The sequence below is a fragment of the Cryptomeria japonica genome, chromosome 6 (genome assembly GCF_030272615.1).
Source record: "Cryptomeria japonica chromosome 6, Sugi_1.0, whole genome shotgun sequence".
Taxonomy (NCBI): domain Eukaryota; kingdom Viridiplantae; phylum Streptophyta; class Pinopsida; order Cupressales; family Cupressaceae; genus Cryptomeria; species Cryptomeria japonica.
In genome coordinates this window covers 376,433,982-376,452,313 of record NC_081410.1, presented here as the reverse complement: position 1 = coordinate 376,452,313, position 18,332 = coordinate 376,433,982, and the positions used below count along the sequence as shown (strand labels likewise).

Below are 18,332 nucleotides of genomic sequence, written 5' to 3'. Positions count from 1 at the left end.
TCTTAGTTTCATGTTGTCATCATTGAACTCACAAAGTGTATCAATCCATATTATACTATGCAAGAATCTACTGCCATGATATTTGTCTACCAAAGTAATTCCTGGATCCTAAGGTTTGTAGTACTATCTATTAAAAACGTACTTAGGTTGAAAACCTGTAACAGTGATTTTTGGATAACCACCAATAAGATGAGTAATCTGATGTTGCACTAACTCAGAAGATGGTCCTTGGAAAAACTCCAACCTTAATATCATAGGATTAGGGTTCTGAAAATCGTCGTAAATTAAATCATTTCCAAAAACTGTTAGGCTTGGAAACGAAACAACTTGTTGATGCTGAGCCAATCTGCTTTCCACAATCTGATCCTTAATTTCTTTATTTCCTCCTTTGTTCTTTTGTTCTTTGAATTGTCTAGTTACTACACCTTTATTTTCTCTTTGTAAGTTTTCACAAGCATTTATCAACTTATCCTTTTCTTGCTTATTTTGATCTAGGGTCTCATGATATCTAGCTACTGATTTATCTTTGCTTACTATTTTTGATATCTCATCTTTCAATGTCACATTTATTTTTTTATCTTCCTCAAGGTGATTAGATTGGACACACGATGTAACTTCTAATTCACTATTATTAGAAATGTTATTCTTCTCATTCACGACCATTGATTTGTTAGGGGATGTCATGTACTTATCAAGAGGTGAAAGAGAATCGTGAATGCCATTCTGGTTTCTATAATCACTAGACAAGTTATCCTCGATACATGATCCTTGAGATGGAGTGAGTGCAATCTCATACTTCTTTGTAATCCGTGTACTTCCTTTATTTGTGATAGAAGAGACACATGAAGAATTAATTACTTCTATCCCTTTAGATGTGCCGGAAATTATTTCTTCCTTTTGTATGCTTGCTTCTTGTAATGCTTGATGATTTTTTATTGCATTTACCTTTTCTAATGCTTCATAGTTGGTAGTCGTCAAACCCTTGACACTTTCTTCCTTTGGTGTAACAATCTTCAAGGCTTCTAATGACATTTGCTGTGAGGAGTGTATGTGTGCAACTCTTGATGCAAGTTTTGAATCACAATCATTCAGCCTCTGTTCATTTAAGTGTTCATGCTTTCCACTTCTTCTCCTTGGGTCAAGGTGATGAGCTCTATCTCTTTTAGGCAAGTACTTAATCCTTAGATCTACGTAATCACTTAGAGGCATATCATTTTTTAACTCTCCATTAATCCAATCTTGTCGAAATTGATCTTGTAGATCAATTGTGGGTCTATTGCCTTCTCAACATTCTTCTTTAGATGGGAGCATTGTTACTATTGGCCTTGAACTTGTTGTAGACATACGTTTATTTGGAATTTGACTGTTGATGGATTGATTTTTATTGCCTCCTTTGTTGCCATTTTCGTTTACTTGCTTTAGCATGCCCAACAATTGAGTCAGTTTCTCTCAAGTGTTTCTATATAGAGCCATGGATGGTTCAATCTATCATTGAGTTTGTACCGACCCTTGAATTGTCCTCATCTTCTACTTATCTGAAATGTTTTCCCACAGTCTAGCAGTTTCATTAGCTCTGATACCACTTGTAATGTCCCCTTATGTTATCACTTGGAAGAAGGGAACAATTAACTTGTAAATCAATTGCAAGAGACTTCTTCTTACAGAAACTCTGAATTCTTATGAAATATTAATAATGCTGATAACAAATGCTTAATAGAACGATAATGTATCAATTCTGAAGTATATGATATTGATAATATATGTAATAGGTATAATCTGCAAATAATATTATGTGGACTGGATAGTAGATCACTGCTGTCTCTAATATGACTTGAGGAATTGTGCAAGTATTGGATGTTCCAATCTGCAGAAGTATAGAGAGATATCTGCTCTTCCTGATGTGTCAATGTGAGATATATGCTATGAGCCTCCTTGATGATAGCAATAATGCTATAAAGTGCTGTGTCTGATATGGCAATAACAATATGCTGACAATCTTCTCCTATCACTATAGCGATGAAGGATGATTGCTGTTTCTGATTATGACTTGGGAAAAATGCAATGTGTGTCATGCTATTTCTGATATATCCTTCGAACTATGCAACCTGTTTGATGCGAAAGGCAAATGCTTGATTGAGCAGATCCAGATATGGACACAAATAAGAAATAAAGACAAAATCCGATGATTCAAGGAATGAGTATTTGATCCCCCTTCAACATCTTTAAGACCGATCGGTTGCATCCCTTCAATTTGGAGTAGTCATGTCTTCCCTTGATCATGTCTCCTCATCAGTGATTGCTAGGGGCTAATCGCACTCCTTCATGAAAATTAGATATGCTGTTCTAATCGCACTATTACATGATTATTTGTAACCGGAGTTGCTTGGTTATATAATTACTATTTAAATGACTAAACAATGGAATGGTTAGTTGCTGATCCATACATTTGATCGATATTTGTTTAATTCTTAACCATTTCTTAATCACTGGTCATTAATCGCTGTCCTTAATCAGTTAGTTTAAGCCATATTGATTCTCCTTTGCAATCATTGATAGGTTTCCTGATTGGTATGATCGTCTTGCTGTTCGGATCCATGATGGTAGTCAATATATCTCATTATATAATCATGAGGCAATCAATACTCTTTCTGTTATGAATAAGAATGGATGCTTGATAAGAAATGGTCTTCATACTTGATCGACATTATGATCACAGCTTCAGTATGCATCATACTTCCTCCATGTTATCTTGATGATGATGTTGGAATACCATCTTATGAACATATCAGGTTATGGGTTTACCATTGGTTATTTTACCCATTTGGATCAATGTAATTAATAGTAGGGTCATACTCTGTGTGTAAGATGGGTTATTAGCAAGGTTATTGTAATATTCCCACTAATTTTTTTTGTTTTTTCAAATCAATCTCACAATTACACCAATCACCCGTTAGGGTCAGAATAAAGAAAACCAAACAACTGGAAAGAACCCTACACTTCCTGATCACCGAGAGCCCAGACTAGGAGGGTGAGAGCATACGGTAGTAGGGGATCGTTAGCGATAATCTGCTGAATTGCTGAAATACAATAACGGGCGGCAAGCCAGCCCCTTCCACTTTTCAGCGGGATGAAGACCAAGAACTTGGCGGTAAACCAGCCAAGGGAACAAGAGCATAACCATAACCAAATCACTCTACCGCTTATGCAGTGGGAGGACTTATACATAAAAACTATCACTCAACCGCATATTTCAGTGGGAGGACAATATCACTCAACCACTTTCTCAATGGGAGGACAAAAACTAAATTACAAAACAAGAAGGCAGCTAAGCCATCCTCTTCCACTTGTTCAGTAGGAAATACCATATAATGCAACAAGAATGATTGATCAATACTACTGAAACAATCTTACAAAGATAGAGATGCGAGAGAAGATAGAGTTAAGTACATATCTCAAGTATTCAATATCAAAGTTCACACAACAAAAATCACTACTTGCTGTTCTAAAATCAGAGTCAATAATACGCAGAACCAACCACACCCAAATTCACTAAAATGCTCATAACTTTCCCCAAACTAAACAAAATCACGTCAAACCAAATGCAAATGAATAGCATAACTTAGGCGATCAATCCAGTACCTTAAAACAGCAACTTGAGAGCCACAAGAGTGATGCACACAACCCAATGCAAATCTGGAAATGGCGCTACAACTGAATACTTCGATTTGCAATAAAAAATTAGACAGTTCACCAAATGCCATGCCATGGTAGAAGAACGATTGTCTCTCCAATACGCTTCTAACGAGCCTTCACCCATAACGATGCACCCAACACGCAAATAGCTATGAACAAAACACACTTCCAGCCAACACACACCAGCAACTCCAAAAAAACGCAGCAGCACACAACTCTTCAAAACACACCCAATGCAATCCAAAGGAACACCAAGCAGTTTACAAATTCGAACCACAGCTAGGAGTGATGTCTCACACTCGAAACTGCAAAGAAAGATCTAGGAGGTCTTCACCCTCGAAGAAGTCTGGAATCATTCCGACAGCACAACAATATATTTTCTCTGGATAATCAAATGAGGAACCAAACACCTGTATATACAGATTTCCAAGTCTGGAATTCAAATGAAATTGCCTCCAAATTCACCTCTTCCAAATTGCATTTCATTTCAAGTGGTGGACCCAAGTATGGCACCCACTTCCTTAGTCAAAAATCGCGCCTAGGAGTGAGGACCACGATTTTGGCATAAAATAAACTTTGTTGAATATAAAATAAAGTCTCCTTTTCATCATCAAATTATTCGCCTAGGAAGACTTAGGAAGAAATTCACATTATGCACAATTCCCAATATCATTAATCAGTAATAAAATAATTAAATATTAAAACCTTAGGATAAGGAAATAATATCTAATTAAATCACTTATAACGCCAATACTGATTATCAACAAAATCCAGGATGAGGCTGAGCAATGAGGATCACTGAACTGTACTGGATCAGGACCATATCTAGGACTATCAAAAATAGAAACGCCCAAATTGCCACTTACTAAAAATAGTAAGTCATGAAATACTGCTCCAAAAATCATGATCTTCGAACCCAGAGAAAGAGCTTGGCAAGCTTAGTAACACTACACCATCTAGACAGCCAAACCCTAAATTACTAAAAATAGTAAGTTCACATTCCACCAAAGAGTCAATTGCATGTTATGCCACACTGGAGTCCATGAAAAACCTACAAGGGAACCACAAGCAGGACTGAAGAATTCCTCTAACTACCCCTGACAAGATCGATTAGAACTCCATAGAAGATAGAAACCCTAAATCTCCTTTCCACATAGCCTACGGGTCTCCGGAATAGGCCAATGGACCACTGAATGCATCATCACAAAGAAGGGGACATTACAATTATCATACTTGACATCATGAGAGCTTCGTATATTGTATGCTCCTAAAGCCTTCATTCCTTGACGAACGGATAACATATCAAATTTCTTGTCTTCACTATTATATCTTGTTCTCTATGTTTTACTTAGATCCTTGATGGGAAAATCATGAAGTCTTATGGAATAAGACAATTTTCCATAACGTCTTCATGCTACAATCCTTTGTTGATATACTACTACCTACTTGAACTATTATGTACAAATTGTTATTTCCTAACTAATTGGAGGTGTTTCAAGGCTACCACCCTTGATCACATAAGTGTTTTATTACTTCTTATTATAAAGGTTAAAAATGGGAACATCACAATCCCTCTCTTTAAAAGTGGTGATATCAATAATCCATCTAACTACTGCACTATTACGTTCCATCCTCTTCATGGAAAGCTTTTTGGGAGCATGATAGAGTCAGAAATTGAGTGGAAGATGAGGGAAAAAGAGAAAAAGGGTAGGGGGGCTTTAGGCCAAGACACTCTGTCATTGATCATTGCATCACCCTTAGACACTTCATAGAAAATATATGGGACACTCAAGGTGAGGAAGCTTATTTCTATTTTTTGGACTTTAATCAAGGCGAGGAAGCTTATTTCTGTTTTGACATGGTGCGTAGAGACAAATTATGGAACATAATGAAAGAGTTAGGTATACCACATGTGTATAGAGTTGCAACAGTGCATAGACTCTATGAGAAGGTTAGAGCTAAAATCAGAACAAGTGAAGGAATGTCCAAGTGTTTTGGTAGCAACATTGGTGTTAAGTAGGGATGCACTCTTTCCCCCACTTTGTTTGGTCTATACATTGATAAGTTAAAAGCATCGTTAAGCAAAACGAACGGGGAAGATATCTAGCTGGCAGGCTACGTGACCAAGCTACTTTTATATGTTCATGAGCTTATCCTAATTTCAAAAACAGCTCATGGGTTGAGAGAACATCTGGAGGCCTTAGAACACTTTTGTCAGGAGGTTGGGACACAAGTGAACATTACCAAGGCCAAAATCATGATTTTCTCATTAAATAGACAAAATAAACAAATTACCTTACTTTTTGAAGGTAGCCTATTTGAAGTGTGGGGAAGCATCATGTCAACCTGTGGTTCCACGAGATAGTTAGAAAGATTCTAGAAACATCTAATCACAAGCAACATGAAAGTCAAAGAGATAGTCTCATATGAAATTCTTTTGGCTTAAGAAGGAACTTTTCTGTTGGACTCATTAGTGATAACCTGGTTAGTAAATTATTTAAAGAAGGTTGAAAACATGGATAACCATCATTGGCCTAAAGTAGTTGTGGAGGAAGTGCTAGGTTGTAGGAAGAAAACTTGGACGACACAAAACAACTAGTTGAGCAAGTGGGACATCAATCTACATGATTTTCTTAAAACTGATGAAATAAAAAATTGTGAGAGAAAAATTTAGAACTGCCAAGTGGACAAAACAGATTGAGCGGAAAAAAGCATATTGCATCAAAGAATTTAACTCAACTAAGGATCACGATGAAAAAACATATTTAGGGGTAGTTATTAAAGGAAATGCAAGGTTGTTAGTTGCACAATTGAGGAGGAGATTGTATCATCTTAGATATGTGTAATATCCCAGTTATTTTTTGTTTTGTTTTTAGGCCAATAATAATCATCCACAAACAGATACCCCGTTAAGATTAGAAAGCATAAACTAAAAACTTGCTGAAAATAGCAACCCTTCTACTTTCTGATCACCAAGTGCCCAATGTGGGAAGGTGAGAGCCTACGGTGAATAGGGGATCGTTAGATCTCAAATCTGCTGAAAGATGAAGCAGAATACAATACTGGGCGGCAAGCCAGCCCCTTCCGCTTATCTAGCGGGAATGCAAGAAACTTGGCGATGAACCAGCCAAGAGAAACACACAAAGGCACAAATCACTCGACCGCGATATTTCAACGGGAGGACTGAAATTACAAACAAACTCAACTCAACCGCTTATGCAGCGGAAGGACCATTACAATCAATCATCACTCGACCGCTTATGCAGTGGTAGGACTAAAATACAATTTAATTGAAATAGGCGGCAAGCCAGCCTCTTCCACTTTTCAACGGGATGAGAGTTACAACCTAGAATTGGTTAGTAGTACTACTACTTAACCTTACAATAATCAAGATAGTGAGAGAAGAAGAGTAATGCTGAACATTCAAATAATAAGCATGAAATTTCTGCTAACATCAAAATCAGCAAGCTGGAAATGCAAAACCAGCAGCCCATGGATTCACTAAAACACTCATAACTCTCTCATTACTCACCCAATTCACCCAAAATTAGCTCTAAACTAATGCTACACCAGCTACAATGAAAACAAACCCAAAGGAAGCTATCAAAACACCCATATTTATTTTGCACGCTTCCTAATGCACTCACTAAACCCAACGCCTAACCTGGGAAGTTCGATTTTCAATATAAAATTCCACACTCAAAATAAGATGCTAAAAACTTACAAGATGCATCGCCAGTGGTAGGAAGGATGGATGAGCTGGTACCCAGAATGATGGAATCGCCTGGCCAAGAGGTATGAGCAAAATACACTTTCAGCAGTTCCGCGGCCAGCAACCAGAAAACACTCCAATCTCACACAAAACACTCCACAATCTGCAACTCACTCACCAACAACACTGGAAATACATGGACACAGCTAGGTACTATCTTGCAAGTATGAAACTGAGACTTAGCTAGGAAGCCATACTTCGAAGCTCACATTTTCAATTGCCAATTCAGCAGCATAACGATACAAATTCATATGATAACCAAAATGGGAGCCCAAGGCTCTTATTTATAACTTCTAACTCCCCAAAACCAAATGCAAATGCTTACAAATTCGCCCAAATTCAACTTCTTCATTTGCATTTCCTTTACCACGTGGACCCAAGGATGGCGCCCAAACCATAAGTCAAAGAATTACGCCAAGAAGCACAAGACCATGATTTTGACTTAACAAACATTTGTGGTGAATAAAATAATATCTCCCACATCAAATTGGCATCCCTTTCTAGACATAAAATTCGCCTAGCACTTAGGAGATAATATGCGCAATTTTCATAGTCATTAATCAATAGTAAAAATAATCAAATTAATTAAATATTAAACCTTAGGATAAGGAAATAATATTTAATTATATCACTTATGACTCCAATACTGATTATTGCCAAAACCAGGATGAAGCTGAGCCAGGAAGACCACTGAACTACTGTAGGATCAAGACCTTGTCCACTGCCAAAAATAGAAATATGCCATACTGCCACTTACTAAAAATAGTAAGTCATGAACTACTGCTCCGAAAAGCATGATCTTCGCACCCAGTGACAGAGCATGGAGAGCTCAGTAGGGCAGTATCACCAAAACGGCCAACCCCTGACTTACTAAAAATAGTAAGTTCTCGCCTCATCAATGCTTGACCCTCATTCTTCATTCCACCTAGCCTACGGGTCTCAGGAATAGGCTAATGGACCACTGGAAAGAAATCAACGAGGAGGGGACATTACAATGTGAGACCAGTAGGTGGAAGATACCCAAGGAAATCTGGGAAGAGAGAGCTTGCATATTCCACAATAAGGGAGCAGTGGAAACAAATTGACACTTTATCATGGAATTCATAGCTTATGAGGATATTTGTACTTAGTAAGAAAATAGCATGAAGGTTGACAACATGCATCGATTATTTGATGAAGCTAGGATTAACCAAATTGCTAGTTTTTTATTCCTAGTAGGAGATCTAACATTGAAAGGAATTTGAAGATAAATTAAGGATTTTATTCTCTATCCCTTAGACTTTTCAATCTCGAGACGTCATTAAAATCATTCACTCATTTGATGTAAAACGAAGCCAACATGCAAGTAAAATATCCCAAATATTTTAGGGGGTGAGTAAACATTTTAAAGAGGGGGTAGTTGAGTACCGAATGCAATGACATTGTTTTTACTCTCTCACCTACTCACCATTGTTGCGGACATTCTCTCCCACCTACCCACAACACTTCGATAGCTGCCCTTCGATTTTTGTGTCCATTTTGAACACGAATGTAGATTGTGTCTTGTACTTGGGCTTGCATTGCTTGATGTATTTGCATTCTCACACATTCTTCCTTTCTATCCTTTGGCATACACCCTATAGATTTCATGGCATTGTCATGTTCAACAATCCCTACGTTGTTTTTACTAGTGTCTTACCAATGTTATTTTGCAGAAAGAAGGGCTTTGATAATCTAAAACATGTGCCTCATTTTAATTTTGAATGCAAGAATATGGCTCTTGAAATAGTTATAAGTACTCATAAAACATGCATGAAATAAACAAGACATGATGCAAAGCATACTCAAGACATAAGGCATACATTAGGAATGCATACACACATGAAGTAACCATGCCAAAAACACGATAGACACGGAGCAAATACATGTAAGATATGAAGCGAAATTCAAGACACAAAGCATACATGAGAAAGGTACACATATAAAACAGACATTGAGTAGACATGAAGCAAACACAAAAATACACACAAGGCAAGAAGCATACATGTAAGGCATGAAGCGTAAATACATGTAAGGCATGAAGCCATATAAATACACGCAAGGCATGGAGAAAACATATGAAAGGCACACAAATATAGAAGTGCAATGTTGGCCTATTTGATTTTATTCTTTGATTCACTTAAGAAGGGGTTGAATAGTTAACCCTAACTGTATGGCAATTAAGTAGGTTTGTCCCACAGATTGGCGAGATTATTACTCCAATACTAATTGTATTTTCCCCTAATTGGGGAATGCCTGATTTTGCCCAAAAGTAACAATTCCGACAATATTATTTGTTTTACAAATAGTATTCTATAATTAAATCATATAAAAGTTATTAAATTTAAGAGTAAAATAAACAATTAAGATGAATAACATCACCTATTTGGATCTAATCTATAGTTTCATTTCCAATAACCAACCATATTAGGGATTGGAGAGGAATGCACAGTAGGGTGCCCCATGTTTGGATTTCATCAATTTGCTTCCAACATATATAAGAAGTCACGATTCTGAATTATGGTCCAAAAATTATTATCAAAACAGTAGAAAAATAATTATTGACCAGTAAAATAACTAAATATTTGTATTTCTGTTTATTTTCAGATTTCTATTATATATTCTGTCACAACTCTAAATTAATTTAATTGAATTGTATTGTTTGTCATACATTAAAGCCTAATTTTAATAAAGAAAACCATTTTATTGCTTTACGAATATATAAAAATATGTGAACGAGTGCCCAAAATGATGGTAATTGGGCTTCAATCTCAGGTTTTTAGGTTTTTTAGAAGTTAAAAAGCTTTTTGGATTATTTAGCAGCATCGACACTTTTGGATATGGTGCATGTGCATACGTTCAAGGATAAATATTTAAGTACATAGCTTTTGAAAACCTGCCCTTAACATTTGAATGAATCTTTACCTGTTAGAATGAATCAATTGTTTTTCTTTTGAAGGTCAATGGTGAAAGAAGAATCCCAATAACTTCATAATCCAGATACAAAGAAACTATACAAAATGCCATTAAAATGCTTACCCGGGACCATTCTCTGACCAGCCCGCTTCAAAAACTCCAGCTGCAGTTTTAAAAGCCTCCTCCACCATGCCTTCATGTATCATAGCAGCAGCAACTGCATAGGTTACGCCTGTCCATATCTCCCTTGATTGTATTGCTGACATATCAACCTTCCCATCTGGTTGCATTCCATTAACTGCACCCATTTTCCCATGACCTAATTTCAATACATTAAATTGATAAACCTTGTCAAGTGCTCTCTGAGCTTTTTCCTTGTCAACAATTGGTTCCAGGCCTGAGGCTCGTGCATACCACTGTCCGGCCAACTGATCTGCCTGAATGGAAGTACTACAACTACTGTTACTACTGTCATAGTTGAAATATGTGCCATTCCACAGCTTTTCATACACAACTTTTGCCTTACGAAATTTAACCCTAAAATGCTCTCCAGATGTTTTGTCACCAACTAGATCTGCCATTGCAGCGGCTGCCTGAAGGGCTGCCAACCAAAGTCCGCCACAATAGGCACTGACGCCAGAAACAGACCATGCATCATATGTTTGATCCGGAAAACCTTCATTTTCTATCATTCCATCTCTGTCTTTGTCAAATTGATCCATGTAAGCCATTGCACTGTAAACGGAAGGCCAAACAGCACGGGCAAAGGATTTGTCACCAGTTGCAACGACATCCCTGTAAATTTGCAGAACAAATTTGGGATTGAGATCTTTCCATCTACTGGAATCGTGGAGATTGTAAGCATTCACCTCAAACCAGGGATCATTGAGTCCAAGGTCATGTGGCACTGCACCTAGGACCTTTCTGACACCCCAATCACCTTTAAATAAAAATTTCACTTTTTCTGTATCATGCATCAAAACTGCAGCAGCAAAATCCCTCTGAATGCTGAGCTCAAGTTTTGGAAACAGCATAAGCAACGCAAAGGATGCATAGAAATGCACATCATAAGTATTCCACATAAAGTACTCAACTCCTTCCAGGTAGAGAAACTGTCCTACATTCTCCTCTTTCTTATCTAGTAAAGATGGTCCGTACGATGTGGCCAAATTGTGCCTTTCAGACAATATTGTTGTTATTTTATTTAGAACTTCCGTTGCTGTTGAATTCCCTGCATCTCCAACAGTTCTAAGAGAGTCTTCATCAACATTCCCTATTTTCTTAGATTGGAGATGGCTGTTATATTCTATATTTTCAACTGCTAACTCATCGTGCACCCTTGAACTGTTGTTATTCTTTCCCTGAAAAGCATTCATTTTATTTGATGAAGATCTCTCTGTGACATTTTTAATATCCTGGAGTGGAGGTGAACCATCTGAAAACAAGAATCAGTTCATACAAAATTCTGACAATTAAATATTAATAGGATTTGATATGTACTCCAAGAACAATTAGTAAATAAATTCTTCAAATATACCTGTCCAAAGAGTACCTCCTGAAATCAAATAGTATAATTCGTTAAACAACGTAACACGATACCTGCCACAGAGCCACTAATAACCTGCTTGAATGTCCCTTACAAAATATTCAAGGCTGAGAAAAAAAGTAATATGGCAACAATCTATCAATAGGTCCTCAAGAACTAAAACATACCACTCTGGAAGTTTTTCATCTTCTAGAATAGGTCTTTGCCAGCTTTCTATGGCTGACTCCCAATTTCGATGCTCTGCAAATAACAGCAAATGTAAGTTCAACATCTGAAAAAAGTAGAAATTTCTCCTCAACTAGACCACAAGGTTAAATCATAAATATAACATGGGAACCATATGCAAAAAATATAGAGTTTGCAAGGAGAATGGATGCAAGGATAACCAACATAAGGGTTTGAGAAGAAACAAGAATGTTGCAGACCATAAGACTCATAATAAAAAATCTCACTGCCAGTGCCAATTAGATATGAGAGGAGAACTCGGGAATAATTCCTTCCATGTTAAAAAAACAGAAAAATAAGCAGCTTGTGAAAATGTGATCAGTAATGGTTCTTGATTGGACATGATGGGTCATGCAGAAGACAGATATGACAATCATGCTGGCACTTGTAAATTGATTAGAGTGCACTGTTTAGATTAAGTGAATTTCTTATGTCGTTGAATTGGAACTAGTAAACATGTCGGGGAATAAATTAATATGACGATAAGAGAGGGTGAACAATAAAAATATCTGAATGAATAATCTTGGCTAGAATAGATTTTTTAGGTATTGAATATGTTATCATATATATAACACCAAGAGAGAGGATGTAAATTTTCAAACAAAAGGCCAGCGATTGTCTTTACCAGAAACCATTGACTTTTTTTTTTTAACGCATATAACTTTTGATCGCATATTTCAGGTGGTCATTGCAAGCAGAATAACTATTTGTCCAAATCATACGATCTTCATCTCTAAAACCATAGGGTGAGATGACAGGGTTTATCTATTAAGGAAAAGAAACCACATTGACTGCTTGACGATTATATAATGGTAGTTATAAAATAAACCAGGCACATATTTACAGAGAAGACACAAATTTAGGATAATTATTGTATATTTTGAAGTTGTCAAAGCCCAAGGCAATATTTCTTTTTGAAGCAATTTAATCCCAAGAGGAAATGAGAATTCAGCACTTGAACTTAATGAGGCATTAAAATTTGAAGTCACCATACCTCCTGAGGCATGGTCATGGGGAAGTAGCAAAGTTTTGGCTGTTTAAGCTCTTCCACTAAAGACAGACCAGAATCCTTTTTTATAATCTTTTTGCTATTTTCTCTTGTGCTCATCTCCTGACTTTCATTGCATCAATTTTCAGTTGATTTGGACTACTTTCACATGATATTAAATCAAACTTACGTATTTTTTTTAACATGCAGAGTTTTTGCTAAGTCTCTAGTACCAGTCAAAATTGGAAACAAGGCAATTGATTCAGTGGATATAAGTCAATTTTTATATGCCGAATTTTTGGCAAGTCCCAAGCCCAAGGCAAAATTTTGGTGTGTTAAGATTTGATCTTCAAATGCACATCAACTGCTTTGTTCTTCACCTACTCCCAAATGAAATGATGGTGAAGATCCACATGCTTTTCAATAGCATGGAACACAAGAGTTTCATGAGTTGAAGTGCACCATAGCAGTCACAAAAAAGGTTATATAGGATCGCAACTGCATATACATTGTAGCATCAAGAGTTCTCTCATCCACATCCTTAGTCAATTTTACAGCTACTTTCATAGGAGTGGCTATAGGTCTATAATACTCCATATGGAAATGTGACAATAGATTATATGCAAATTTAGACTGAGATTCTTCCAGAAGATTATAGTACATCAACACAATGTCAGACATCTCGAAAGCTAGAAAAAAAGTCAATTTTTGGAAGTGTTGATATTTGAAGTTCCACTGAACTGTAATGATAGATCATCAACATAATAGACAACTACAATACTATCCTCATGTTCTACATACAAATTGTAATGAGAAAGGCATTTGAAGAAATTATAAGAAATTAACAATATGTGAATACCACACTCTTTGTGCTTTCTACAAGAAATATAAAGATTTTTCTTGCAAACATAATGTTCCTTCCCAACTTACACAAAAACTTCAGGCTGCTCCATCTAGATTTCCTTATAAAAAAACCATGAAGAAAATTATTCTTGTAAAGTTCCCTGTAAATGTTATTGCAATTTCCAATTTAATGAACAAGTTATATGCTAGATGGTGTATTTCAGATTTTGGTATTATTACTATGACAATAATATTATCGTCTTTCTTATCTGCAGGTATGGAGGATGAACATGTATCGATTTCAATGTCATCCCTTTTCTTTTGAATGATGTATATATAGCAAGGCAGTCACGATCAAGTGGCACCTTGATCGGACATGTCTTTTGGACATGTCCGACCAAGATGTCACTTGGTCGTGACTGTCTACCGATTCACTCGGTGTTTATGCTAACTAACCGGTGCCAATGTAAATGATAACAGATTGATATATACACACTCGATAATGAATCGGTGTCAAAGCAAACAAGCCCGATAACAAATAGCATTATAAATGCTATCGGGTTAATACCCCGATAGTATATTAATGCCGATTCATAAATGAATCGACATTAATATGCTATCAGGTTACTAGCCCGATAGCATTTAGATCGACGCTTAACTATGTTAAGCAAATCGTCGATCTAATCCAATATCAATATCATAATCAAGATCAATGTTATAGTTTGATAAACATATTCAGTTCGGAAAGCATAAATCAGATAATTGTAATGTCCCCTTCTCATTGATGCTCTTTTAGTGGTCCATTAGCCTATTCCTGAGACCCGTAGGCTAGGTGGAATGAAAAATGAGGGTCTAGCATTGATGAAACAAGGACTTACTATTTTTAGTAAGTCAGGGAATGACCATTCTGGTGTTACTGTCTTACTGAGCTCTCCATGTTTTGCCTCTGGATGCGATGATCATGCTTTTCTGAGCATTAGTTCTTGACTTACTATTTTTAGTAAGTGACTGTGTGGCACAATTCTATTTTTGGCAGTAGAGAGGGTTCTGATTCTGCAGCAGTTCTGTGGTCGTCCGGGCTTAGTTTCATCCTGGTTGTGATAATAATCAGTACGGGAGTCATTTGCGACATAGTTAAATATTATTTCTTTATCCTAAGGTTAATATTTAATTAATCTGTTTATTGGCTACTGGTTTATTAAATTTGGGATTAATGCCTATTTTATCCTAAGTTTTGGCGAAATTCAGGTGTACTATGGGATGTAGAAATATTTTAGAAGATTATTATTTCACATTGCATCTCCATTATTTGCCTAAGTGTTTAACGTGGGTCCTCCCCCTTTTTGGGCGTGAGTTTTGACTTAGGAGAAAGTGGCACTACACTTGGGTCCACATGTAGTAGAATGAAATTCAAATGCAAGGCGTGGAATTTGGAGGAATGGCATTTGAATTTGAAGAGTGAAGTTATAAATATGAGACTTGGGCTCCCATTTGCACCATCTTTGAAAATTGCATCGTTATGCTGCCGGTTTGGCTACTGAAAATCTGAGCTTCGAAGTTGGCTTCCTAGCTGAGTCTCAGTTTCGTACTTGCAATATAGTACCTAGCTGTGCCCTTGTGTTCCCATTGCAGATTGGTTGAAGAGTTGCAGATTATGGAGTGATTGATGTTGGATTTGATTGTTTCTGGTTGCTAGTCGCGGGACTGCTGAAAGTGAAATTTGCTCATATCTCTTAACCAGGCGACTCCATCCATCTGGGTACCGGCTCATCCTTCCTTCCATGCCATGGCGATACAATGTGTGAGTTTTTAGCATTTTAAACTAAGCAATGAATTTAATAGATAAAATCGAAATTCCTAGGCTAGACGTGGGTTTTTTGTTTTGCATTGGGATGCATGCAAAATAAAAATGGGTTTGTTTGGGATGTGGCTTTGATTGGTTGTCATTGCATTTGATGTACGGTGGGATTGGGATTGATTTGAATCAATTCGGGTAAAAATTGAGTGAGTTATGAGTGTTTTGATGTTTCCATGGGCTGCTGAAACTGTACTTTCAGCTTGCAGATCAGTGTAACAGAAAATTACAGTCTTGCTATAGAAATCTGCAATTATTCTCCTCATCTCATCTCAATATTGTAAGGTTGTTTCAGTAGTACTGATCATCCCTTCTTTCTGTTTTCATTTGTAATGCCCACTGCATAAGTGGAAGAGGCTGGCTTGCCGCCTTCTAAGTTTTGTAATTCAGTTTTTGTATTCTGTCCTCCCGCTGAATAAGTGGTCGAGTGATAAGTTCAATACAATGGTCCTCCCGCTGAAATATGCGGTAGAGTGATAGTTTAATGTAATGTCCTCCCGCTGAAATACGCAGTTGAGTGATTGAACTTCAGTTTATTGTAATTTTCCCTTGGTCGGTTTACCGCCAAGAGCTTTGGTTTCTATCCTGCTGGATAAGCAGAAGGGGCTGGCTTGCCACCCGTGCATTGTAATTTTCAGTTTGATTATTATTGCTAACAATCCTCGGAACACCGTATGCTCTCACCCTCCCAGTCTGGGCTCTCAATGAACAAAAGGTGGAAGGGTTCCCTTTCAATTGTTTGGTTTATTCCTCTAACCTTAACAGGTTATTTGTTGTGGATGAATTGTTATTGGTCTAAAAATCAAAAAAAAAAATAGCGGGATATCACAATAATCTAATAGCATAGATGAGTAAACCAAAACAGAATAGAGGAGATTAACGAGTTAGGAAAGTCTTATCTTGCAGAAGCTACTAATGTATTAACACTCCCTCTTAGCTTTGGAAGATAGATAAAGTAACCTGCATCACATTTCTTTTTCCATAATGTCAGTCTTCAAGAATATATATCATCTATACATATGAAATGAAGTATCATCAGGACATAATATACAAATATAAAACATCACTCATAGAGTATCACCTAACCATGTGATATAAAAGATTCATCTTTTCATTAGGACAAGATATCACCTAAACATGTGATATCAGTATTGCCTAAACACGCAATACTAAGGATAAGCATATGAGGATGGTTAGATTCTCATCTTATCCTAGTTGTGATATGTGCACAAACATTTTATACAAATGTTTTATCACAACACCATCATGGCACATCCATGACATACTAGAGATCCAACATGATAACTGGTTTAGAGAATCATAAGATCTTCACCTTATGATGTCTAAATACAAGTGTTCATAATCTGAGAGATCGTCACCTCTTAGATATGAACACAGGGGGTGAAACCCAAAATGTCTCAACATGACAAAAGAAGTTTACACATTAAACATCTTATTTACAAAGCAGATTACCTTTCTATCATACCTAAACCTTTTCTGAAGTGATCAACCTTCATTCTGGAAAGTGGTTTGGTCAGAATATCTGCAATCTGATCTCCTGTACTAACATATTCCAATTTGATCACATTTTTGTCTACCATGTCTCGTACATAATGATATGGAATCTCAATATGCTTAGATCTGTCATGAAATACTAGATTTATAGAAAGCTTTATGCAGCTCTGGTTGTCATAGTGGATGACAGTGGGTTTCATGGGTTCACCAAATAGTCCCACAAGCAACTTCCTAAGCCATACTGCCTCTCGAGCAGCCATGGAAGCTGCAATATACTCGACCTCGGTGGAACTCTGTGCTACAGAAGATTGTTTTCTGCTGATCCAAGAAATAATAGCTGATCCTAAACTGAAGCAACACCCTGAAGTGCTTTTCCTGTCAGTCACACTCTCAGCCCAATCTGGGTCTGTAAATCCGTGTAGGTCTAGATCGACTTTCTCATATTTGAGACCAAGGTTTAGAGTGCCTTGTAAGTATCTCATAATGTGTTTCACTACAATCAAGTGGATTTCCTTAGGCTCACACATAAACTGACTTAAGGCATTGACTGCATAACAGATATCTGGCCTTGTATTCACCAGATACATCAGAGACCCAATCATCTGTCTGTAGAGAGTAGGGTCAGTGGATTGTGACTCTACTGATGCTTCTTTAAGTTAATGTAAATTTGTTTCCATGGGAGAGGTCATAGGTCTGTAGTTATGCATTCCGAATCTCTTCAAGGTGTCCAAGGTAAACTTTCCCTGGTTTAGTATAATATTTTCAGAATTTTGCCATATTAATTTCTTAGTAGGCCTAGGAACGATCTCCCAAACATCATTCTTCATAATGGACTGATACTCTTCAGACATGGCATCCTTCCATACTTAATGTTTAAGTGCATCTGATACATTGTTTGGTTCAGCTTTAGAGAGATCATTCATAAGAGCAACATAGCTAGTGTATTTATTAGGTCTTTTGC

The 18,332-nt window shown here is 36.9% G+C and overlaps 1 protein-coding gene across 5 annotated transcripts in view; it reads right to left on the bottom strand.

Annotated features, from left to right (window-relative positions):
- The window catches only part of LOC131072213 (uncharacterized), a 241,343-nt gene that overhangs the window by 34,209 nt on the left and 188,802 nt on the right, over positions 1-18,332 (bottom strand). For all 5 annotated transcript variants that reach the window (XM_058008301.2, XM_058008305.2, XM_058008302.2 and 2 more), the window contains 3 exons: positions 12,113-12,185; positions 11,937-11,998; positions 10,523-11,834 (listed from right to left, as the gene is read on the bottom strand). In XM_058008301.2, coding sequence (XP_057864284.2) covers positions 10,523-11,834; positions 11,937-11,998; positions 12,113-12,185 — 1,447 coding nt within the window. The remainder of the gene's footprint in view (positions 1-10,522; positions 11,835-11,936; positions 11,999-12,112; positions 12,186-18,332) is intronic.